This window comes from Ascidiella aspersa, chromosome 2 (assembly GCF_963924565.1).
Source record: "Ascidiella aspersa chromosome 2, kaAscAspe10.2, whole genome shotgun sequence".
Classification (NCBI taxonomy): Eukaryota; Metazoa; Chordata; class Ascidiacea; order Phlebobranchia; family Ascidiidae; genus Ascidiella; species Ascidiella aspersa.
The window spans coordinates 10,906,913-10,931,939 of record NC_139448.1 but is presented as its reverse complement, the minus strand read 5'-3'; the positions used below and the strand labels follow the sequence as shown (position 1 = coordinate 10,931,939).

The window sequence follows — 25,027 nt, the reverse complement described above, 5'->3', positions numbered from 1 at the left end:
TCAACAAAAAAGAGGCAGTGTAAGTATGAACTATTTTCGTTTAGAATTAGAGAATAATTTAACAAATGTACCAGGAAACAAGGATTGAGTGCTTGAAACAGCTGGTATTATATGAACTGCATGTTGAGGCGTATTACAGCCGAATCGACTGTCGGACTGCGCTTGTATTGCGCACTTAAACCGCATCGTTGGTGACGGTTTTCCGAATGCGGTTGCGAAATTGGCTGTAATGAAATATAAAGGAATGATTTTGAAATAGCACACTTAAATGACAGTGTTATTTCGGGTTTGGTCAAAGAAACAGCGCAAAAAAGAACAGCAAACGATGCAAGCGTAAATGAGTGCTATATTGGGCTCGACACAACAGTGCTGATGCTGATTAGTTCGGCGTCTCCTCAAAATCAGCCTTCAACTAACACGTGATTTGGATTGATGTAGCATTTTTGTCAAACTGCGTAGAAGAAAGAAGCACGCAATTATGGTGTATAGTTATTCTCGATATTCTCGACCGAAATGGAATAAGTCAAACTTGAAATGTGAGGCTGAATCGGACATCAACAGATTTGTAAAGACATTTTAAAAACAGTCCACTCTTTTTTTTCTAGGGCGTATATAAAAAACGGAGCCATAAAGAAAGGAATGAAAAAGTTACATGATAAAGGTAAAACAGAAAAACAATCAAAAAGACTAGATATAGTTGTTAAAAAAACACAGCCAAGCGTAAGTTGACTTCCTTCTAATCTAAATCCTTTCCTATTGCGCCTTTACACCTACACATTAAAGAGGTGACTAAGGCAGTCGATCAGTAAAGAGCAGCGCTGAAAGGTTGGCGTAGTGTTTGCTGCTCTTTACCGGAATGTAGCCCGCTTTCCGCATGATGTCGCCACACACCGACTCGATGACCTTGACCTGCAGGAAGGGCAGTCGTGCGCGCCATTTTTGCACCACGTGGCTTGAGTTGCGGCTGTGACCTGCGCAAGGAGAAAACGAGATAACAATATTGTTTTACAGGCTTTTGAGTGATGTGATTTTACTCTTGTCATCAAAACTAAGTAAGGCAATGCACAACAAATTAGGTATTGAACAATGACGAACAAACACATTCCGCAAGCAGTTAAGAATTGATAAACTGTCGAGTCAACCGTTTAACAGACACCATACAAATAATATCAGTTTTTCAACTTATTTGTTTCTTTATTCTTTAAACGGGCGGCAATCTTCTAACATTTATTTGAGAGAATTATAATACAAACTAACAATTTTTCAGTAAGAATCGAAACGCGGTTAATGCTGCATTGGGCAAGGTATGGCATATTTAAATGACACAATTTAAAAAATAGCACACCATTTTCCAAATATTGCTAATGACACTCGGTAAAAACTAAGTAATTTCAAAACCGGCTCAGGTTTAAAAAACTTTAAACAAATTCGATGGATATCCTAATTCATTTTCAGGAAACAAACCGTAAAAAGCAAAATGTTTACGATCAACATTATTCGTGGAAATATATTTCGACTTCCCTATTTTACCCAACAGTTTGTTTAGTATAATTTACAGATGCTTATTGCTTTGTTCGTTATTTACTTTAAATAATTGTGAAACCTTACCCCAAGGACTCCTATTTAGGACACGTTGATGAGGGTAAAATTCGGTCAAACCAGTGTCATCCGGGGTTAATGACCTAGAAAAAATACAGGAATATAGAAATTATTTTATTATTAATATTTATTAAATATACTAATATATAGTTATCATCAAAGGAGTCGCGCGTTCCATAAAGTCACACAAATAAACCTAAGTTAATAAACAATTAAATTGCAAAAATATTGCCGCTTAACATGTTTTTAAATCCTATAAACTTGAACAGCTTTAAAACTACCAGTTGCGGCACAGTGTATGTGCAAAACAAAGTTTTATTTAATTCCAAATAATAGTGGTACGGAAGCTTGGCCAAACAAAATTCTGAAATGTCGGTGTTACGTGGTCGTTTTCCAGCGTATACCCGTTTTAAGCTAAGAAAAAAAAGTTAGGAAAACGAAACAACCCAAAACACCTGTAGCTCGCGTTTCAGGTACAAAGAATTAAATTAAAGTGCCTATATCACGGTGCTGAGTTGAGATGAGTTGCATCGAACAACCACTAACCACCTCATGTGCTCTGGAGGTGCTTGCTGGGTGTTGTCGCGGATCCAGCGCTTCACCGTAAGTGGGAAGTCCAGCCCCAAGTAGTCGTACAGCTGCTGGGCGACTTCGTACGGTCGCAGGGCTGCGTCCTCGTAGCGGAACAACTGCGGCGTTAAAAGGTGAGTTATATCGGCCTTATTAAGCATGTCCGGGTATAGGTTTTAGCATAGGCGCCCCAACGGGGAGCTAAGGGGGCACTTGCTCCCTCTGGAATTTCATAATGCGATTCTTATTATTGTTTACATATTAATATCATAGGTACTGAAGTTAAATTATGTGTATATATTCATATCCCCCCTGGAAAATTTTCTGCGGGCGTCTATGGGTTTTAGTTATATTCTCGCATACTCGTTGCTGTATGGTTCTTGATTGAATGTTGTGGGGCCAGATATCGGTCAGAATAATAAATTATAATTAATTTGGAAAATATATTAAATTTTCTTAATGGCAACTAAGTACTATTTTATTCGTTAAACTGTGTTATAGCAGTTACACATACGATTTTCTGCCTTTTTTTTTCAATTTTGCGGAAATGTTTATTTAAAATCTGAACAGTTTTGATGAAAAAACTCCATGGAACAATAAGCGAAAAGCCAAACATAACAATGGCAACATAACAATGGGGTTTTGCCAACCAACTAAAATCGTACGAACGTCGGCATCCGCTTTCGCACAGTTAAGATGGGAAAGTTGAAGTAAAAAGTCAAGTTATTTGAGCACCACTTGCGAGCCTTAAAAGCCTAAGCATGTCACCACAAAATCACAAGGGCAACGTCAAGCAGAAAAATACGCTATATTGCAATATTATCAATCGGGAAAAAATTGAAAGGAAAAATAGTTTATCACAAAATGAAATAACAAAATTTTAATAGACAAAAACGTTGATAACTTTTTAATAAATCAAGCTTTTTAACAAAAAAAATGATTTTTGCTTTTTTAAGCTGAAATATTTCATGAAAATATACAGTTGTATATGAAAGGGCGTCGTTTCGAAAAAGAGTACATAAATTTGTCAATGGTTATAAACCCTCAGTAAGGTTTTCTCCATAGAACCGTTACTCATTGAAACCATTGGCTGAAATTTCTATCGCCCATATTGGATGGCAGTACCACCAGTTATACCAGATTATTGACGCAGTAATTTTGCTTCGTACGCACAACCAATCTTTCACACTCAGCCAAAACATACTCAGGTTTAAGTAAAACACATTTGCTCAGCAGAGAAATTCACCAAGGGACCACCACGACAGTGCTAAAAACCAAGCAGCTATCAAACTAGACTTAAAACAAGTGGAGATAAAATTCTTCCTACAAAAAAGCGTCTTTTTACCTTATATCGATTCTCGAGCCACTTTGGCTTTACGTAGAGGCCCAGGTCAGAGTTGTCCGACTGTCGCTTACAGGTAAAACGCAAAGCCTCGCGCAGTTTCAGCTTCCGGTGAAGGCTGTGACGTGAACTGGCGATACCACGGGGGTCGCGAACCAGGTGAACAACCTGGTGAAAGAGAAAGCAAAGTTTAGTGACTTCATATTAAAAATGGCATCTCAATCAGTGGCCTAGCTTAGCTGTCGAAAACGCAATACTATTATCGAGGTTTTAATTCATTTCGGGCTAAATGATAATCATAGTACACAATTTGTTTTTAGGTAGACCTCACTAATAAAGTAGGGTGTCCCGGGTTGTGATAAAGTGATTTTTTAAAAAGAACAATGCTGCAAGACTGGACTGCACTATCTGATACTCAAACGAATTTATAGAATGGTGGTGAAGTTAAGAGTGAAACTGCATATTATTGGCCGTAGAAAATCGGCTATTGTGGTCGTCAACCAACTAGTGTATATAATGTATACATTAATGGTGAGCGTTTTAGTTTAACCTTTCGATCATTTTCGGCCAACTATTGATTTAGTACTTTCTCGAAATCTTTTGTTGGGAAGTCGAGCAGCCGTATTTCTACATTAAAGAGTGAAACGCTTAGCCATAGAATAATTTCTAACAGTTCTCTGTCGTGCAGTGGGGATTGCAGTTATTTTGGGATACACATTACCGACATTAACAAGACATGAACTTAGTAATCAAAAATGGGTAAATTTTCAGCTGCTATCAAACGTTTGGGCAACTTATTCAAGTATACTAGACGTCGAACGCCCGTAGAACAATGCCTACAAACTGGCGGTAAAAAAGGCACTTACATTCAAAAACAATCCTACACATAGCTTCCTGGTTACCTAAGGCGTTGTCGTCAGACTGGCGCTTTAATTACCTTAACGTCGGTTCTGATCTTATTGAGAACATCCTCTAAAATGGCGATGTCGCACAGTCTGATCACCTTGATGGCCACCATCTTCTTTTTGCGACATTCGTTGCTCGCCAGGTTTAGGTTGACGGCGCCGCAATGGTCCCAAGGGTCGTGGTGAGCTCTGAAACGGGGTAACTTGTTTGAGTCTGTAGCAGTAAAAACGTTTGTTTTTATGAGTACCTCTGGGTCTTTTTAGTGTGTTTTAAAGTAGGTAGAGAAAAAGTCTAGAGGGTTGAAAAAAAAACTGTTGTTATTAAAAATTATTGTTGTAAGTGTTTTGTTGCATCATTACTATTTCATATTGGCTGCTGCATAGCACAGCCGGTATTCACTTCTGAAAAGTTTTATGATTAGTAAAGCATTTGAAAGCATTCAATTAGTTTGGCAATTATAGCCTTAAACTCGTGATTCTCAATTTGTCTGGATAACTTCTTATTTTTTTCTTCATTTTTACTTTCTGTGATACATGTTGGTTCTGCTTATTAGTAAAAATATATAATATAGTTAAATTAGTATTTTTCAGCAACAATTTAATCTCTTTTTGATTTTATATCAAGTAAAAAATATGGTTCTGCACTTTGTCATACCCCAATAAAATTAACGAACAAACTTAACAGATTGGGTAAAAAGAAAATTCCACATAAAATTTTTGCATAAATTTCCACAAAGTACAATGACGTACTGCAGTGAACTTCATATAAATATATGGTCAGGTTTTGCGAAATTACTCTATATATTTAATTATATTATCTGCGGGTGCACATGTAGGAGGGTTTTATGGTCAACCATCTTTATGAAATGTGGTAAGAAGGAATGCCAGTGTATATACCAAGACACGGGCTTTAAATTATTCATACCAATTGATGAATACTACAGGAGTGTGAAATGCTTGCCATCAAACAAATGTTCATTGCCATAACTGGAAATAATTATTTAATGGTTTTAAAAAATATGTTATCATAATTTTTTAACAACAAAGATATTTATTAAGGTTTTAATACATTTTTGTATACTTTGTTGTTTAGTATGTAAACAATTATTTTTTGCTTTTGGTATCTAAATTCCGAGACAACTCACGTAAGATTGGTTCTTAGACAGTGTTTAGGAGTGACAAGTTCCTTTGTAAAGGGAAAAAAACAAAACCTTTTCCGGATACAGTTAAAAATGTTACTTGACATTTTTGGTCTTTCAGAAGAGGGAATGCCTAGGAATAACAAAAATATTAACCTGTTAAGACAATGCACACATATGTGTGTTAGCAACTGAGATCTAGCCCTTCTGAAGTTGCTTTTTGACCAACGATTACGGCTTACATATAATTAGTACACCGAAAGCCATTGCAGACTCACTGAATCTGTTGATCTATGATGCAAGCAGGGCGAACTAGAAAAACAACTAGCCTGCAGTGAGGTTCGAACTCACGACCTCCGGTCAAGCCGGGACCACTGCTCTACCAACTGAGCTATGCAGGCTCAAAGAGGAGCGAGTCGAAAACAACCAACCGCCAATGCTTGCTCAATCTGTTAGTACAAGCAATAACTAGCCTGCAGTGAGGTTCGAACTCACGTTTGGTCAAGCGACTTTCGGTCAAGCCGGGACTGTCGCTGCAATGGCTTTCGGTGTACCTATTAAGACAACAGATAAAATACATAAAAAAAAGAATTCATAAGTTGTTTTTATATTTAATTCTCTTGAATCTTATACAGTTAAAATCAAATATACATATATATATGCGGTTCAGCAAGTTGTTTAACTAGGGTAATTTTCCTTTCAATGAATATTAACAAAAATATTTTTGATTTTAGAATGTCAACATATGAATGACTGTTAAGAATTTTACACAAACAGGTTTTCAGTTTTAAAACAAATTTAAATCGAAATTTATGAATGGGTTATCATGATAAAGTACAGAAAAAAATATTAAAAAAACAGTCTAAAACCTAGGTAAATTTTCAACCAGTCTGGCATCTTGCACTGAAACAAATCACTTAAAACCATCTTTTTAATTTCATCATTTTCATTGCACTTTTCCATTTTAGCCACAGAAATTAGTGGTTCGAACATGTAGAAGATGTCAGGATGCTGATTTAACAGTTCACCAAAAAAGGATGAACCTGACAAAATATAAACATTAAAAAAAATTATCAAAACATACATTTAATTAGTTCCATTGTGAAGCTTTTTTTAAACTTACAATCATTTTGAACTGAAATATAGAAACAATATGAGACTGCAATCATGCAAATCATTTCTTTGCAATAAAATTTAAGGAATTATAGAAAGCATCATTGATTAAACTTTGCTGATCAAAAATATTAGTTATTGCTATTTATAACTTGCAAACAAAAATTAACAAACCTGATCTGTAATTTGTTACAATTATCACAGCTTTGGACTGGGTGGGTAACAGCTTCTCAGTTAATTGGAGGTAGGAGACATAATTTTTTAAAGCTTGTGCAGCATTTTCGTGTTGGTATATTTTAGGAACAATTACTTTCCTGGTTTCTTGCTCACCATTCTAAAGAAGGCAATCAAAGCAAAAATTACAGATAGCAGCAAGAGAGCACAAAAATCATTTTAACTTTCTTTTGACACACAAGATACTTGATTTTAAAAGATCATTATGCTGAGCCTATACAAATCTGTACCTGGTTGGTAACATTTTCAATCTCTTTAATGAAATATCCTGGTGGGATCCTGTTATGCACTGGAACCTTTGGCTGAGGCTTAGAAACTTCTGTATTTTCATGAATACTAACATCAATGAAGATTGTTTGTTTGACCCCAATATCTTTGCTTTTCACTGTGATATGACTTGCGTAGCTGGACTGCAATGCAGCATACCCAGAAAAAATCCTGACCAGAAAGCCACTCAGCGAGAAGTCAAAACATATACTGAAGGTAATACTCAACACACTTAAAGTGGCGGCGAAAAACAAGAGTTTTCGTTTTGTACAGAGCTGGCGCTTCCGTATATACATTTCCAATCATGTGAATTAAAATGTTTAAGCATCACGGGTCATGTTTGTAAACCTAAAACAAAGTTAATAACATGCTTTCTTAGTAAACTACAAACTCTTTGTTTGGTGGTAAATGTTATATTTATTAAATTCTTTCATTTCAGCCCTGTGCGCTGGTCTAGAATCCTACCACATTTAATTAAAAAAAAAACTTAACGAAACAAGTTGTCAAAGTTAAAATTGCATAAGGAAGGCATAAATTCGTAAGAATATATATAATAATTACACTTGACCCACCAAACCCAAACGCTAACTCTCACCCTAACCCAAATAATGTTAGAAAACCCCCGGATGAAAATGTGGTAGGATTCTAGACCAGCGCCCAGCCCTGTTTTACATAGCAAATGCTAGACTAAATATTAACCCAACACTAACCAAAATATAATGTACTAAATTAGTAGAATCATTGAAAAAAAAGTTAGAACAATCGCTGATCAAATTCTATAGAGTTACCAAATAAGCCAAACAAATCTAGTAACTTTTAACCAAACAAACCGAAAATTGTAAAACCGTAGTAAACAAAACAGTTAGCGAATGACAACAAAACTATGTACGCCTTTATCCCAAAGCAGCGTGTTGTTTTCATTGTTCAACTAATACATTCAGTCACTCACCGGGTTTATTTTTACTACTAACTAAGTCATGGGTCAATGGTTCATAACAATTTCATAGAATTAATATAAGGCTTTTTCTGCTGTTTTAGATCTAGGAAATTCTACACATACCGGTACCGTAAATTAAAATAAGCTAGCGTAACTAATTTGCTTGCAAGGAGATTTAAAAAAATAAGTGCGATGAATTTTAAAAGCAATTAGGATGTTTTACGAGTTGTGACTCGCCTTTCCAAATGCATTGTGCGCGAGTGCTATCCAGACTTAGTCAGAAAGAGAATACGTAGCAACAAGAGCAAACAATAGGGCGGAGAGATACGTTGGAATTTGTTGGACCTGGCAAATACGATCCCGACAGCTGTACCTCCTGTTACTGTTTTAACTAATAGCTCAGCGCAATGTTTTGAATGTGTGTTCGGTCGTTTGGTTATCAATATAAATTACCGTATCAGTGCATAATGCATATTGAGCCGCGACAGGTTAATGTTGTTGTACGTCATAATGATGCATAACAGCTGATTGGTAGCTGCTATGCAACCTGTAACATCAAATGGATGAAGAACAACTTTGGTCAGAATCAGGTAAATTTGCCTAACTTAAGTTTAAACTATTGTAAGCTGTTGTTTATTTGCAAACAGTGCGTTGTTCGTATAAAGTGTAATCTAGTATTAGGTGTAAGCGTTTAAATTTACCAAATTGTGTACAACAGAACTTTCCAAATAAAATACTAAGCTTTGTAGACAAATGTAAATTCAGCTACGCTTTGTAGCGTACGGGTAATGTGTATATACAGCAGCTGTTGTTGACTTCCCCTACATGACCTATGGACTTTATATCACGTAAAACTAAGCTACACTGCAGGTTCAATAAAACCGTTACAATCCATAGGATTAGTGAAGTCCATTTCGAAAGCTATATAAAAGCCATGTACATATGGTAGACTGTGAGTTTGTACATGTTAAAATATGTGCAGCTTTTTGCTGTTGATTTCTGTCACTTAGAATGGAACTGGGATATCGAAAGAGATAGAGCTGAAGGCGAATCACGGCCTGAAAATCAACACACTGAAATAACGGTACGGACTGACAACAGCACTTTAGAAATGAAGGTTGAATCACCAAAAAAGAACAAGACTGAAGACGCCGGTAAGCCGACACATTTATTCTTACTGACATAAAGGCAAACGCTTGTGTTATGCATACGTATACTCACCATATGCTTATACACGCCCGTTTCGATTTAGAAAAGTGACAAGTCTTTTTAACGGCAGGAAATGTGCAGCGAATCAACTTGCCGCGATAACGGTATTACGGATAGTTATGCAGCAAAATGCCAGGATATGCCGTGTTTGGCTCGTCAATTAAAAGTCTGGTTCGCATATTAAAACTCTTTAACGGAAGGCTTATCTTTTGTGTGTTATAAATAAATTAGCCCCTCAAGGCTCATCATTATGGTTGAAACTGAAACAAAAATATACGTAAACGCACAAACAACCACAACCCACTAGAAATGTGGGTTTGTTGTGTCCAATATCCGCGAGTCTATATTTCTGACGTCAAAATAGTGGGAGATCTAACCACGGTTGTTTATTGCGACAGGTTTAGTTAACTTCAAGAATCTTTTGTTAGGTGTCAGCCGGTTCGGGATGCCTAGTGAACCTGTCCGGCCGGCCTGGTGCGAGATTTCACTGGATACCGACGAAGAACGTACGGAAATTAACGAACTGCATGCAAGTCATTCAATCGAAAGGCAAGACGATTCGCAAGAAATGCAAATTGCAACAACAGGTTAGTGTTTACTTCATTGGATTTTATGGTCAAAGTTTAAACTATATAGCTAGACTAGCAAGAACTGGAATGATCACCTAACAACGTGTTTAACTCGAATAAACTCAAGGTCATATACGGTCGTTTCAATTGGTCATTGGAGTTTCGCTAAAAGTTTGAATGGGATATATTGTAAAGATTACTATAAAATACGTTTGTACAACCGCTGCCGCATTACTATTAAAGCTAATTTATTTTCGCATGGATGTAAATGTTTATCATAGGTCTACGTGACGTATTACTTTAACACACAACCCCTAGTTTTTACAATAGATATGCGTAATACCATGTCACGTTCCTCCCAATTATTTACCCACAAAAAAGTAAACAATGTGTACAGTATTAATTTCAACGTATTACTTTCAAACGTGGATTGTGAAAAATATACCTGAATTGCCAACTCAAATTCACGTTTTACCCTGTAAACCACGTCGAAATCTAAGTATACAAATTGTTATTTTAATGTTTTAGAAACATTGACGAACGGTGGTTCGTCGCTAGCCTACCAACTGGGCATGATGGTGGTGAGCAAGGCAGCCAAAGTAGTCCATAACGTTACTGACGTCAGTGGCAGAGGTAGCGGCGACGCGGACGAGCTGCAAAAGTCCAGAGAAGAACTCGAGAAGTGGCAAATGCGCAACGAAAGTCTTACAACTGAGCTTCTAAATGCAAAGGTTTGCGGGGGGACCTGATTATTCTTTTCTGAGAGTTATGGCACTTTGTCAGAGCTTTCTGTAAAATATCTACTTATTACAGCGCTCGATAATGACTCTCCGAAAGCTCTTCAACTAGAGTCCAACTTAATTCCGTATAGTTTGTCACTCACACATTTATTTTAAATCGTATTAAACATCACGCAAAATAATAGCGCAATGATATTCATACAGGAACTTGGCCAGTAATCGATTATAGTTGAGTCGCCCTATTAACCAGATTAAAGAAAAATACATGTTTTGCGAGCTGCCTAAATTGCGAATTTGTAGTCGACACACTTTTCCTTTCAATTGTTAATGTTGACGATTTACCGGTAATCATTGCGTCGAGGGCCAAAGATGTATACTTTTGCACGCTTCTCGCAAGTCCCTTATAATTGACATTATTTTTCCTTCCCAGGAATGGGCGAGCTACTATGAAACCATGCAGCAAAATCTTGATCGTCAGTTTAACGAGACAACAGAGCGATACGAGGCCGCAAAAATGGACCTGGAATGTAAACTCGAGGTACAGCCTTCACTTGATTTTTTTATCTTCATTGGATTTGACTAATCTGCAATTTTTTGGATTCTATCTTGTGCAAATTTTTTGGTTTTCATCTTGTGCAAACGACAAAGGGTTTTATTGACATATTGGGGAGGTATTGGTTTCAAATATACTGCTTAAAACGTTTAGTGTTTTATTTTATTTTTAGAAAACCAAAAACGAGTCTATGTATTAAACTGCGTAAATTGTTATCTTACTGACATTTTTTTGGCATTAATAAAGAGTAAAAATAGTTTTTTGTGAAATACAAATTTTTTTAGCAGGTTCCGATTTTGAAGCATTATACATTAAGTTCTCTGGAATGGAAAAGTACTATAGGCGACTTTTACCTATAAATTTAGTGAATCTGATTTTCATAGATGTCTCAATCCGAAGTTGACCGGATGAGAACAGAGCTGGAAGAAACCAAGCGTGAAAACTTGGACCTGCGCGATGTGCTTCAATCCACACAAGATGTCGTTAAAGAGCTTGAGAGTGAGGTAAAAATTAAGTTGTGATAATTTGTTTTGGTGTCTATGCGAAATTGTTTGGTGTTGACAGAACAAAAAACTTACCATTTACTTTAAGAAAATAATTCAAACCATCTACTTGGTTTAATCGTCCAGTATCTTCTCAGTTGTACAAAAAATACCGCAGTATCCTTATCGTGTGTAAACCTTAATAAATCGTAATTGATATACCTTATTAATGCAAGTATTGGACTCAGCAGCAAACGAAGTATGGATTGTTCGCTTTAAATTGCTTCCATTATCAATATAAAAATTAGTAACTTGTTCAATCAATGACTGGTGCACAATTTGTTCATTTTTTTAAGACGGTTAACGACAAACGTGAATCGAAGGAAATAGAAACTCAAACCGAAGCGAACCGGATTGTCAAGGAGCCTGTTCAAATCGCACCTGAAACCATACCTCCCGCGACCGAGTGTGGAGTGCAGGTAAATCTATTGCCCGTTACCTAATGTTTGGTAAGTCTTTAAATATTAGGAGGCCTGTACTTCAATGTTGTTTTGCGCTTTTTGATTCTAATTGTATATATTATATAGATAGTTTTTACTAGTCTAAACTTACTGTAATAAAATACTTAAATTGTCCAATTATTTTAGTTCATCTCTCCTTGGCGTACCATGTGTACAAGTATTGCATCAGATAGCTTACGGATTTAGAAGGACCGAACCTAAAATATAAACATGTCCATATATTAGATAAACGATTCATTAGCACAAACAGTTTTTCTGATATTTTGTTTCGCTCACATTTTATGCGGTATGTATTTTTGCTGTCATGGCAACTTTGATGTATCCCGGGCACCTAACCGTGTGACGTATGCTCTGGATAACACAACACGATAACACAACACGTGATACGCAGTTCAGAATCAAACCCAAATCTATTTTTTTTAACTAAAAGAAAGTAATGTAATGTAAGTGATGAACGTGTAGTAGCTTTCTTCTTCCTTTTGGTCAAAACGGGGCTGGAAATGCCGGAAATGCCAGTTATTGTTCGGACCCATAGTCCTTAGGACAACTGATCTCCCATAAGGAGGCGGTGCCGCCACTTTGAGGTAGGGCTAGAGTTGAACTGCGCATCGGCAGAAGGTCAACATTTTTACCTTTTTGGTTATGGTGTTAGTGTTAATATTAGTGAAAATGTAATTAATAATTTTAGAGGATACTACCCTTAAGGGATCCAGTTAAATACCCTCGTCAGGTAAGTATCCGTGTTTACTTGCAGTGCGACTTGATGGAATCATCCGATGCAGAAGAGAGTCTCGTCTCCTCGCTCCGCGTCGCCCTGGACAGCGCCAACGCGCGATGCGACCAGCTGCGACGTCGCCTGATGACGTCACTCGAGTCGATGCGCGCGCAGACCGGGCAGATGCGCACGTCACGCGTCGCCCTGGAAACCGCGCTCAACCAGTCGCGCGACCTGGGAGGGCAGCTCGAACAGGAGAAGGTTAAATTGGCTGCGGCCCAAAAGGAACTTGGACTTGCGTTAAAGGCGGAAGACAAGCTCAAACGCGAGCTGGGCGAAAGGGATGAAAGAGTCGCTTCCCAGGCTCGCCGCCTCCAAGAACTGGAAAATGTCGTGAGCGAGGCAAATTCGCGCGTTGAGCAGAGGGAAGCCGACCTCGCAATCGAGCGCGTGCTTAATTCCTGTCTTCATAAGGCGGAGACGGAAGCTGTGCGAGTAGATTTGCGCGACGCACTGACAAGGGGCGAACTTCTCGAAGAGCAGGCTCAAAATTACAGGGCCGGGGCGGCGCAGCTGCAGATCCATGTCGAAAAACTACGGGAAGAAAACGCGCACAAAGCTGGCGAGTTGGAAAACGCACTCGAATCTGTTACGCGCTTAACCGAGCGCGCAAAACTAAATGAGGCTGAAATCCGGCAAAGCGCTGAAGCTGTGAAAAGGCTGGGGGCGACTGTGCTGGAACGGGACCGCGACGCCGCCGCCATCAAGCTCAACTACCAGCACTTACTGCAGTTGCGCGCCAAGGAAATGAAGAGCCTGGACCGCATGGCCGCCAACCTGGAAAGGGAGAACGCCGGGCTGCGAACGCTGGTCGACCGCCAAGCGCAAGAACTGGATTGTGCGCGCAATGATGGCGACCTGACTGCCGAGAAGTTGCGACAAAAAATTGAAACTCTAAAGGCCGACCTTAGGGAGAGCAATGGCCGCTCCACCGCCTTGGAAAAAGAGCTAGGTGAGGCGCGGCGAGCCTACGATGAGTTGGAGAGAGAAAAAACAGGCCTGGAGTCTTCGCACCAACAGCAGCTCGCTGAATGTCAACGGGAGCTAGGCGAAGCTCGCGAGTCAAACCACGAGCTAATGCAGGTGACTGAAGAAGATAGGAGAGCTTTGACGTCATACGACCACGCCTTGCGTAGCGCGAGAGAGGATTGCGCTCGCCTTGATTGGATCTGCAGGGACCAGAACCAACGCATCGCCGCCTTGCAACGGCAAAACCTCAGCCTCCGTACTCAGCTTGAAACCGGTTTAAACCGGCTCGAGCAGGATTTGGAGAGTAGAAGTGAGATCGCCGACGACCACGAGGGACGTTTCGAACGTGGAGATGCCCCGAGCACGCTTAGCACCATACACGAGGCGGAAGAGAAAAGCTCGACCTCGAAAGCTTCGACAAGAGAAAGCGCGACCCCCGACAGTGATGTAAAACTCGTTCAGCGGCAAGACTCAGCCGCTTCATCATCCCCGAGCGGTCGCATAGCTGTCGTTGAAAGCGACTTGAATCGACAAACCAGCAGCACTTCTAGCTCCAATGCGCGCAAAATACGGTCAAAAGCTAGGCACCCAAACAAAAGGCACAGACAGAAGCTGAGCAGAAATACACAATTCACCTCGCAACAAGCGACGACATCCCACCAGCTTGCGGCCAGCGATTCGGAGGACAGCGTTTTTGTCCCAGTATCCGTTCCAACATCGTCTCCGCGTCTCGGAGTCCCGATGCAGCAAGCCGAGTACGAGCGGCTTCATGAAGCTCCCGTGAGCGCTTCGGGAAAGGATCACGATCACGGAAACAGCAGCCATTTCTCTCACGACGACGGCTACGCTTCGTCTTACCAGTCGCCGCCCCACCCGCCTCCACGACGTCGCCGTTCGTCCTCGTCCAGTGACGTCACCGACGACAGCTATTACGTCACGTACGATGGCGTCACTTTCGACGTGGCTGCGTTCTCGCTGGCCCGTATGCGACAGTTGACCAGCACCTGTAGCTCGACCAGCACCCCGGAGGGAATGGACGCCTTTTTCGAGTTTCTTGCCAGGAAAGCAGCTGAGCTCAATAGCGACCCACGGTGGCGGGGGAGACACAGCTTGGGCCAGCCTTCTGATTGGTTGAGCATGCGTGGCTGCTACTAGAATCAGTCCTCGCTTGCGTGGTGCTTTTTATGCTATTTATTTTGTTGGTTACTGTATCATAGATGCAAGGTGCAAAAGGCTGGAACGCAGAATCGGGAATACAAACTCACAAAGAATTGCGTTGCTTTGATATATATGCTCTGTGTTGCATTTTCCATGGCGAATCGTTAAAAATTTAAATAACGAAATGCAAAGTTTGAAATTTAACATCAGCCACTTTTTATTATGAAAACAATACTATATTTTGACATTGTTTCCAAAAAGGTTAAAATCCCATATCATAGCTTACAGGAAGTTAAAACTCACACTTATAATTTGATCATAATAAACAGTGGTTCCAATGCACTTTTGTGAAGTTCAATGCGGTTAAGCGTATTTTGATTGTTTTACTTTTATTATTATCGCACCATGCAATTTCGTTATTAACTGATTTATGCTTGCCTTCCCTTTTCGAAATTAGTTGACATTTCACTGTGTCTCAAGCATTCGGTGCTGAATTGTGTCAAAATATATCTTTTCAATATGAAGTTGCTTGTACTAAGAGATTGAGCAAGCATTGGTGTATGGTTGTTTCTCGACCCCCTCTTATTTGAGTCTGTATAGCTCAGTTGAAAAAGCGACGGTCCCGGCATGAACGGAGGTCGTGATTTCGATCCTTACTGCAGGATAATTTTTTTCTAGCCTGCCCTGCTTGCATCATTATCCATCGAAAGATTCGGTAAGTCTGCAATAGCTTTCGGTGTACTAATATTTTTTGTTTGTCATTATAGCAAACTTGAGTGGCTTAGGAAAAATTTATTGCAGGCTACTGCACATATTTCAGTGTTTTAGTGGCTTAAAGTCCAATTTGGAGTCACTTGAAATGACTTTGTTTGACTTAAGTGTTTAGGGCAAATTGACTTGTCTTGACTTGACTTGAAGTGCTTTAAATCAATTCATTTTAGTAAAATCGGGTTACTTACGTCAAATATATTAAATGATAAAATATTTTGTAAGTTTAATTGATGTTTATACCAATTACGTGACTATACTTGGACTGAGAGTTGACTTGGGTAACTAATGACTTGGTACTTCCTATTCGTTAAAAAACACTTGACTTAAGTTGTTTCGCAAATGACTCGGCTGGGGCGTGTGTCAATTAGAAGAAAACTTATTTACCACAACTGCCCTAGTTCACCAGATGCCTAGTTTTTTAAGAGGCTTCTTCTCACTAAAACCGAATAAAAAAAATCAGTCAACAAAAGGCGTACAGCAGGCGAGGCAGCGATGTTCTTGTTCTACGCGGCGGCACAAATTTGCGCGTTGAAGTAAGGAAGCGAAGACGAGGTTAAACCGCATGAAAGTATAGGCTATAACAAACGCCGCCGACCATCATCGCTGTGTGGGACGGGCCAGTTCCTCGAGCCTGGGAGTGCACCTCGCCTTCATCGCTAGAGGGCTCACCAGGAAGGCGTTCGGGTTAAACTGGACGTGGTCCATCGACGCCCTGAGAACAAAAAAACGATAGGCAAGGGAAAAAGCTGAAATTTTGGTTTATAACCTGTGTTTTACAATATAGGAGCGGCACTGTTGGCTAAAACTTGGAAAAAACTCGTAATATTTGTCGCACTAAAATCTATAGTGTCCGTGCAAGGTTGGATGGTAATTTTTGACTATACTTACGAAGATTACCTTTTGAATCCGCCCCTTATATTTAAAGGTATTACTGGTTAAAATTTAAGTATGGACCAAATAAATGATATATTTGCTGTTCCTTAACCTTGCTTATAGGTAAACATCGAGATGTGTATATCGTAAAAAAAACAATATTTAAATGTGCCTTATGTTACCTACTGTTGGCAATAAGGGGATCTTGGTAAAAATCATTCGTTAAACACTTTTGCAATTTGTCTGTAAAAAAGACTGTCACGTAACTGCCGTTCAGTCATGAATACGCTTTTTATTACATCAAACGACTTAACTGGAGAATCGATATGATTCATTTTTTTGCAAGAATGCCATTGATAGTCAAATGGAACTGCATTTGGCGTTCAATATCCACCAAAAACAACGGACAATGGAAACTATCATGTCATGAATGGTTACCATAAAATAACTGAGAACAAAAACAACAAAGGCCGGCGAGTATTTCAAAAAGACCTACCGAATGCATTAGCATAAAGGCAGGCTTGCTTTTACTGGTTAGTTAAACACTACCTTATTATGGGCGCCGCAAGCTCGGATGTCCTCGGCGTCGAAATGGCGCGCCTGGCTCCCCTGGACACGGGCCACTGGACTGAGCGGTTGGACACGTACCCCTCGGCGCAGTTCTTGAACTTGGAGAGCTCCATCATGCGCGGCGAGGCTGTGGCGGCCCGGGCACCTTTGCTCACCTTGGTTAGAAACAGGGATGTATGTCGGTTACTTGCATTATTCCGATAGCGACACAAGAACTGTTTTAATAAAAGTACCTCCGTTCAATCCGATACCAAACAACGCCGTTAATGTTATAAAATAGGCAATTTCGGTTGAAATTTTCTTTTGCGTTAAGAAGCGGCGTTAACTGACAATAGCAATTCACTGTTATCTGAGAAAATAGTTATTGCCTTGGGTGGAATAGATTTTGGGTAAGATAAATAAAGCTAACAATACCTGAGAATGATTTTGCGGCAAATTGCAAAACTAAACAAATATTATAAAATAAAATAAAAATTGGGCAGCACTTACAAACCCTATTTATCGAGCATGCATTCGATCGCCAATACTATATGGGGATAATTTAAAAATACATGGGGGTAATTTAAAATACAAACGCATATAAATAATTAGAAGTAAAGATTTTCAGAAGGTTGACAACTCACCCTCCAAATCGAATCCTCGGGAAACCGCGAATCGATGAAGGGCCCGGGACCCCGCGTCTTCGGGCGCGAGAGCTCATCCACGCGATTCGAGCAGGCAGCGTTCAGCATGATCGGTTGTACGATGGTCTCGACCTGAAAAAAGTGTTCGAGTAAGCTTTAGTTTGTACTGACAAGTGGTTTGGTTTACGAGCTTCGTTGCTGCTGAATAATTACCACTAAAAAAAAGAATCTTTGAAAGTAACATAACAGAATACATATTATTCACTGTTTTTTATCGTTTTGCGATTCATTTTATATTAAACATGTATTGTTAGATTTACAAAACACTGCAGGCACATACATTGTTTGCAAGTAACTCACGGTTTTCGAAGTACAAACCTAATCCTTTGAAATATTTAGGTTTAATTAAACTTGAACCAGACGCGGATATATAATTTTTGTTTTGGGGATGGCTTTTTTAGAGATGACGTTACTAAGTTACGTCATAACGTGACATTACAAATTTCCATATTAACGCGACATAAAAAGTAATCCTAAGAACACCACACAGTTCGTAAGTACGTTGGTGTTACTTTTATTGTAAAAGCTACATTACAAAGCTCTTTTCGATTCGCGCCGAGCAAAAATCGCCTTTATATTGTGCAAGTTGCCCAAACTCTCATTTTCGAGCATGCGACGGAATGCACGACGCATTTTGGGCTATAACCGGTTTATTAAAATGAGTAAGAAAACGTAATTCAGATTCGCGCGAAACACGAATAATGTTTGCTTGTAAGTAGTTAAAATATAGGCCTCCTTATGTCCTAAGGCAGGGGTTCTTAAACTATTTTTACCGCGGACCCCTAAAATTTGTTTTGCTTCGCGTGGACCCCGGTAGGCAATGAATTTTCAAAAATGACGTCATGAATTGACGTCACAATCAAATAGACTTCAGAAATATGCTGATATTTCATAAATTTTTATCATAATACAAATATACTTTCAGAAATAAGCTGATGATTTAAGTAAAACGGAGTATAAATACATTCAGTGGTAAATCGTTTTATTAGTAATTAAACTCTTTTTTTTGAAAAAATGTTTACTTCTTAAATATACACTAATACTTTAATCTGGCCTTCATGGACCCCCTAAAACAGTTCACGTACCCCCAAGGGGTCCATGGACCCCAGTTTAAGAGTCCCTGTCCTAAGGTAATAAAACTGATTATCAAGAAAAGTCTTTTAATATGGCGATTGAAATCTCGCCTTCACGTACTTCGCTGTTTGGCACGTAATCCGGGTGCGGCCGTTTCGCTATAGCAAGTTCGGCGGTGCGGGGCCGACTGGAACATTTGAGGGCGCCCGGCGAGACCTCCCAAATGGGCGAGACGCGACCGCAGCTGTACTGGTGGTTGTGTCTGTGACAAAAAAAAAATTTTTAACTGGAATTAAGAGAGCATGACTTTGTATACCTGAAATTTATAAAAGAACTAATCACAAATCTTGACGTATATATAGTTCTTTATTTTCTAAATGCTTGTTTCTAAACGCTTGTTTTAAATATACTTAAATTATATCAATTAATATTTATATTTGTTTTGCAAAGTATTCGACACACATTTCCTATTCCAAAATCAGCTTAAAGGTCATATTTATTGTATTAATATTTTGTATTAAGCTTTAAACGTCAAATCAGGAATCCCAATACACTGCGCGCATAATACCGACACTATCATTTATAAATCTCAACCAAGTATGGGCACATAGGCTGGGTACATGACGCAAAAAAAATCATGTCCACGGTGGTATCCATGGTGGACCAGCAGTTGACAGCGACAAAGTTTCGTTTCTTAAGACAACTGTGTCACTCCGGCGAAATGTGTAAGACTCGATACAGGACAAAGAGGGGTTGTGTACTTTCACCCCGCCCTACATACACACAATCGCTTACGGTGTCTCTATGCAAGCGACCATCAACTGTGCTTAGGGGGTCCAGAAGTTGGCTAGCGTTTAGGATTGTTCAGGAATCACTGACATTTGACCCGACCCGGTGCTTATTGTCAGTTTGGAACGCGAGCGGACAAGAAATCGGATAGCTGGGTCACACTCGTTATGCCATTCAGCAGAAGGATAACTGACATTTAAGCTCTCGTGTTGAAAGACATATACAGTATACACGCTAGCGCTGTTGATTGTTTATCAGTTATGTATGCTAAAATGTAGGGCAGAATTGGACAAAATTAAGGAAGAAACGCCAAGGCCAAATCAACCTTGCGAAAATTTTTTTTACGTGAATATTTATAAATAAATAATATATATCCCATGCGGAAGGAAAAAATCGAGTTGTGTAACGTTCATGTGAGAGACGCAGTTTTCTTACATAAGGATAATTTAATCACTGTTACCAAATGATATTACATAACAAAAAGCTCCTAAAATTCACAAAAAAGTGTCATCTCAATGGGATAAATATTTAGCCAAGACCAACTTTAAAATGTTTAACTCAAACACCGAGAGACCAAGGTTAAAAAATGGTATCGTTTATCATGTGTTGTTAAACAGCGATTTGAAAAACGTGACTCTTTATACTTTGTTTTTTCAAAACGGCCTAATAGTTTGAGCAGGCGCAGTTGAGTTTGAACTTTTCAGTCAGCTGTCTATTGAAGAGGTCACTCGACGCCATGTCGAGTGCTTCTGATGCTCCGGATTTAGATCGTGATTAGTGTCATTAGACACTCGATTAACTGAAGATGCTACTATAAATAAGCTCCATGTAAACAGGATAGCATCTTAAAAAGTTGCGAATCTCCCTTCATTTGTTTCCATTTTCGTACAAACCAAGTTAAAAGTCAATTATTTTGATCAACTGATTTGTGGGGACTTTTTTAAAACTCTTCGGTCTCAGTGGTGATGTTTTTTTGAGAAAGTAAAAAGAAAATGTGTACGTTAATTGGTCAACATCGGCGTTCTTAAATACAGCCAGTATATACATAAACAAACATGACCGATTGACCGCACACAAACATATGACATTTCATGTTTCGTGGTGGTATCTATACGGATGTCTGTCAGGACAAAAACTGCTATAACGACAATAACGCGCTACATTTAAATTACATTTTACAATCTAAGAAAATTTTTCGGGCATGGCAGAAAATAATTTACAGGCATTCAGGCGTATTTATACCTTTAACGCTTTACATGTTCTAGATTGAAACAAAAGTTGCACATGGACTCGGGACATTGTTTTTAAGATAACTATAAACACACACCGCCGCCTAACAAGCCCTCTTGAAAGGAGACTAGACCTCTACCTGTGGTCTTGGTACTCGGGCGGCGGTTGCTTGGGCTGAGCCAACTTGTTGAGGTGTTCGCTCGCTTCGGCCTTCATGGCGCCACCGCCCACCTTCCAGATCTGCGAGTTGCGCCCGCAGCTGTACACGAACTCGGGTCGATTCACCTGCGCGAAATACATATTTAAAAAGCCTGTCGCTGGCCCAGTGTCGCAAATAACATGCTTACATATATTAAACAAACAAAAAACATAAGGCGTTAATGCCGACGCTAATATCTTAATAGCGACCGAAGTATTTTTTTTGTCTAAAACAAAAGAAACAATTAGTGATTAGATGTGAAAACGCCATAGTGGAGAGGCATAAGGACGGTATAAGGCGAAATGAATTGGGCAAACAAAAACAAAGCAAATAAAACTAAGGTAACGAGCTAACAATGAATTTGCGCAACAGGTTAATCTTTACAAAAGCCTTATTAAATCAACAAACAACTCTTAAAATGATTTGCCTCGCGCAGCACGAAATGAACAACAGTTTATAGTGAAAAGTGGCTAAGTAGTTCAGCTTACTGATTTGATTTCCCCAACTGCTGTAATTTCCCAAATGTTGATTATACGCTCTAGCAAGTAAGGAATAGTCATGATCTTTCCACACCTGCTTAGTGCCAAGCTGAAAGTTCTTTTTTGCAGCAGCCAGTTGTACCAGTCGTTTTGTTGGCCTTGCTCGCATTGTTTCTTCTGTCACGGGCCACATCATGTCCTGGTCGCCCCAGTACAGCTTGGGACTGCAAGCAGGTTTAACATTTTTGCCCATTTAAAAATAAAACCGCTTTAACGTTTTCCAACTTTATTATTGTCATATCAGGGGTGTAAATTACTAAATCCTTTGATAAATGACTCGGTAAAGTTACATTTAAGGTCAAAATGTTACTTCTGTTTTACAAGCAAAATTAGTTTACAAGAAGCTTTTTAATTGAGCAACGCCATTGTCCAATTTATATGTTTTTCTAATAAAGTTGAATTGAACGAAACAGTGCGCAAGGTTTTGAAGAAGTAGCCTATTTATTTTCGCAAAACAGGATCGGAATTTTCTGCAATCTTTCTCAGCTTTGTTACGAAATATTTGACTTACGAAAATACTATTTAAAATTACATTGAAAGATATATTGAAGTAATTATTTAAAACTTCTTAGCAGAACTCACCCAAAACTGGTCATCCATATTTGCTTTGTTTCTTTTGGCCTTGAAAGTGTGAGAATTCGTTGCTTTGAATAACCGCGAGACAGTGGCCGTTCGATTCTACCACTAAAAACACATGTCATTTTGCAACCTGACTCTGGTATTGTGTACATTGCACATATCATAGAATCTATGATAGATCTTCTAACGTAACATTACACATAACCAAACAAACCAGCTAAAAAATATATCCAGTTTTATAAGTTTTGTAAAACTTTGTAAACTCTTATTAAACCAGACCTCTAGACCTACCAATGTCTGATGAATTTTACCTGTTTGAAGGTTGACGAAGCATTATAAAAATACATAACCACAAGTTGCCCATAACGAACTAAATAGTAAATAATATAAAGAAAAAGATCTGCAAAAGGTTATGCACTGCAGCAACGTTTGTTAGTATCAAAACAATTTCGATTTAGAAGCACTGTTTAAGGGCAATGTAATGATTAAATTACAATATTTAGATTTTAGAGAATAAATTTTCAAAATGTAGCCTATTAAAAAAAGGTTACAGCAAGCTGGTTATTAAATATGCTTTTCATTAACTATCTTTATAATCAGTTTTACTTACCTTGAGTTAGTTGGCAAAATATTTGTTTGATATTGGACAGGACCTATAATGATAAAAAGGGATTAAAAACATTAAAATCAAAAAGACAGGTAAAAAAGACAGCAAAATCGAGAAGATTTACCTGTAGGACGTCTTTCACCTACTGCCATGCTTTTACGGTTCACTAACGATTACACATTAATAAACGATAATTCGCAGAAAACTTTTTGCTGATGCAAGACGTAATGCCATGCTATGCCTAAACCGATTTTTCGACATACAATAGGCAACTGTGACGCAACATTCCGTTACGTAAAATAATTAAAACAGATGATTTCTGAACTTACCTCCCTGAATGCTGACCATTATTTGCTTTTGTTGTTTATTTATTGCACAATATGGCGTGAATAATTAATCCTTAAACGTCGTCAGATAAGAGTCCTACGTCACTAATTATAAGCCACTGACTCCTGTACAAAAAGGGACATTTAAGGCATAACACTAAAACGTTGCACATAAGGCAATCCAATTTCTGTTGGCAGACGAATTTCATGTAAGCTTTATTTTTAAGTGGCCCCCTCGACGGCATTTGCGACAAGTCCTTATTGGAATTTGTGGTTTGCGCAACTTGCCGCAAACGATTTCTCTTTACTTGTTAAACTAAGTTATTCATGGAGAACCAATAGGAAAAACTTTGCGATGGTTGACGCTTAATGTTTTCTATCCTGAACAAAGTTTTAAAACGAAACCCTAAAGGCTTATGACAACTGCAACCTAAAGTTAACTTTATTGAAACCTAGAAACGAACTGTTTTACATCTGTGGTTTACTAAAACTGTAAACCGTTACCAGGGGCGGATCAATTAGGCTAATTACACCAATTTAGTGACACGTCATAAAACAAAGTTATGGAAATAAAGCTTGATAATTTTAAGGTGTTAACTAAAGCAATAAATCCTGATCTAATAAAACAAAAAATAAACTTTGGTTTATAAACATTCTTCGTGTCACTGTAGTCTTTAAATTTAAAAACACAGAAAGCCCCCTTAAAACGATCAAAAGTCGCTATGATTTAAATGTTTGTAATAATTATACTACCTTTTGTAAATTGTATTCAGTAACTACAAATTGACAAAGGATTAACAAAATAGTACTGTATTTGGTTTCCCAAGTTCTGCAGGCTACACGCAACTTTGCACCCATTCCAATTTCTGCACCTTGTTGTTTAGTAAAGCTAAAAACCTCGACGGAATGGGAATGTCGAGTCCAAACCTGCGACTGTTTGATAAACTTGTGAAACAAGGTGAAGCCAAGCTGATTAAATCCCGCAAGCTGGGGCTATCAAAACACGCCCGGCAACCGGATACTTGCTTGGTAACCAGTCGTTCCTGCCAGGCCTAAAACAAAGGCGCTTGCTCCAAGCGGTACAGCCAACTGTACTCCCGTATTGGATGTAACCAGATTAGAGAGAGATAATATTTCTCGCTTGCGCAAAGGTAGGCGGAGATCACGCATGTACTAACGCTCGATCTGTGGCGTGCAAAACTTTGGCGTTCTTCGTCACCAACTTTCCGGTAATATACTATCTACGAAGATGGTGAAATATTCCCGAAATACAACTATTTCAATTTACAGAGAGAGATAATATTTCTCGCTTGCGCGTGGACCATGCATGTACCAACGCTCGATCTGTGGCGTGCAAAACTTTGGCGTTCATCGCACCAACTTCCCGATAATATACCTCCGACGAAGACGGTGAAATATTTTCGAAATACAACCGATATCACCGGGCGCCTCACCTCATCACACCTTACATTTGACCGACTCTGCAAAGGCATTTTTTTTCTTCAGGCGAGTTTTATTTTCGTCTTTTTGATATGAAATTAGGTTTTCGCAACTAATTTAGTTTAAATTGAAATTTTGGTTGGCTACCCCCGTATTCAAGTTTGAACTGTACACTTTATACTAGCATTGGCAAACAAGTGTTTTGTATACAACAAACGTAGCTTGTTTGACGTAGTATTATTTGTGTTACGCTAAAATTTTGATG

At 38.8% G+C, this 25,027-nt stretch overlaps 3 protein-coding genes across 4 annotated transcripts; 1 reads left to right on the top strand and 2 right to left on the bottom strand.

The window, feature by feature from the left end:
- Positions 1–735: 735 nt before the first annotated feature.
- On the bottom strand, positions 736–7,619 carry LOC146163616 (carbohydrate sulfotransferase 1-like). Of its 2 annotated transcripts, none has more exons than XM_083382215.1 (9): positions 7,133–7,619; positions 6,843–7,002; positions 6,425–6,598; positions 5,562–5,688; positions 4,449–4,605; positions 3,515–3,679; positions 2,146–2,288; positions 1,609–1,682; positions 736–971 (listed from the first exon to the last, which is right to left on the bottom strand). In XM_083382215.1, the coding sequence occupies exons 1-9, from the start codon at positions 7,463–7,465 to the stop codon at positions 790–792; spliced, it is 1,515 nt and encodes a 504-aa protein (XP_083238341.1). In that variant the 5' UTR covers positions 7,466–7,619; the 3' UTR covers positions 736–789. The 2 variants fall into 2 exon arrangements, with proteins under 2 accessions (XP_083238341.1, XP_083238342.1); XM_083382216.1 differs by having other exon boundaries at positions 2,149–2,288.
- Positions 7,620–8,574: 955 nt separating this feature from the next.
- Positions 8,575–15,350, top strand: LOC146163615 (uncharacterized). The gene is made up of 8 exons (XM_083380551.1): positions 8,575–8,696; positions 9,117–9,260; positions 9,744–9,902; positions 10,413–10,615; positions 11,055–11,162; positions 11,561–11,680; positions 12,016–12,138; positions 12,935–15,350. Exons 1-8 carry the CDS (start codon positions 8,666–8,668, stop codon positions 15,077–15,079), a joined length of 3,033 nt encoding a protein of 1,010 aa, XP_083236677.1. The 5' UTR covers positions 8,575–8,665; the 3' UTR covers positions 15,080–15,350.
- Positions 15,351–16,332: 982 nt separating this feature from the next.
- On the bottom strand, positions 16,333–23,450 carry LOC146163614 (sperm microtubule associated protein 2-like). The gene is made up of 9 exons (XM_083382527.1): positions 23,326–23,450; positions 23,000–23,042; positions 22,393–22,494; positions 21,845–21,974; positions 21,212–21,357; positions 19,174–19,315; positions 17,920–18,051; positions 17,276–17,451; positions 16,333–16,565 (listed from the first exon to the last, which is right to left on the bottom strand). Exons 1-9 carry the CDS (start codon positions 23,342–23,344, stop codon positions 16,451–16,453), a joined length of 1,005 nt encoding a protein of 334 aa, XP_083238653.1. The 5' UTR covers positions 23,345–23,450; the 3' UTR covers positions 16,333–16,450.
- Positions 23,451–25,027: the final 1,577 nt, after the last annotated feature.

What these genes read in the sequence shown, in the direction of transcription:
- LOC146163614 (XM_083382527.1), bottom strand. An exon ending in ATTTTGCCAACTAACTCAAG is followed by an intron (nt 22,495 to 22,999) that starts GTAAGTAAAACT and finishes ATGTGTTTTTAG; the next exon opens with TGGTAGAATCGAACGGCCAC. An exon ending in CTTGCGGCGCCCATAATAAG is followed by an intron (nt 16,566 to 17,275) that starts GTAGTGTTTAAC and finishes TTTTGTTCTCAG; the next exon opens with GGCGTCGATGGACCACGTCC.
- LOC146163615 (XM_083380551.1), top strand. Translation starts at nt 8,666, where the DNA reads ATGGATGAAGAACAACTTTGGTCAGAATCAG. An exon ending in CTGAGCTTCTAAATGCAAAG is followed by an intron (nt 10,616 to 11,054) that starts GTTTGCGGGGGG and finishes TTTCCTTCCCAG; the next exon opens with GAATGGGCGAGCTACTATGA. An exon ending in CGACCGAGTGTGGAGTGCAG is followed by an intron (nt 12,139 to 12,934) that starts GTAAATCTATTG and finishes GTTTACTTGCAG; the next exon opens with TGCGACTTGATGGAATCATC.
- LOC146163616 (XM_083382215.1), bottom strand. Translation starts at nt 7,465, where the DNA reads ATGTATATACGGAAGCGCCAGCTCTGTACAAAACGAAAACTCTTGTTT. An exon ending in CTGGTTGAAAATTTACCTAG is followed by an intron (nt 5,689 to 6,424) that starts GTTTTAGACTGT and finishes TGTTATTCCTAG; the next exon opens with GCATTCCCTCTTCTGAAAGA. An exon ending in CCTCCAGAGCACATGAGGTG is followed by an intron (nt 1,683 to 2,145) that starts GTTAGTGGTTGT and finishes TATTTTTTCTAG; the next exon opens with GTCATTAACCCCGGATGACA.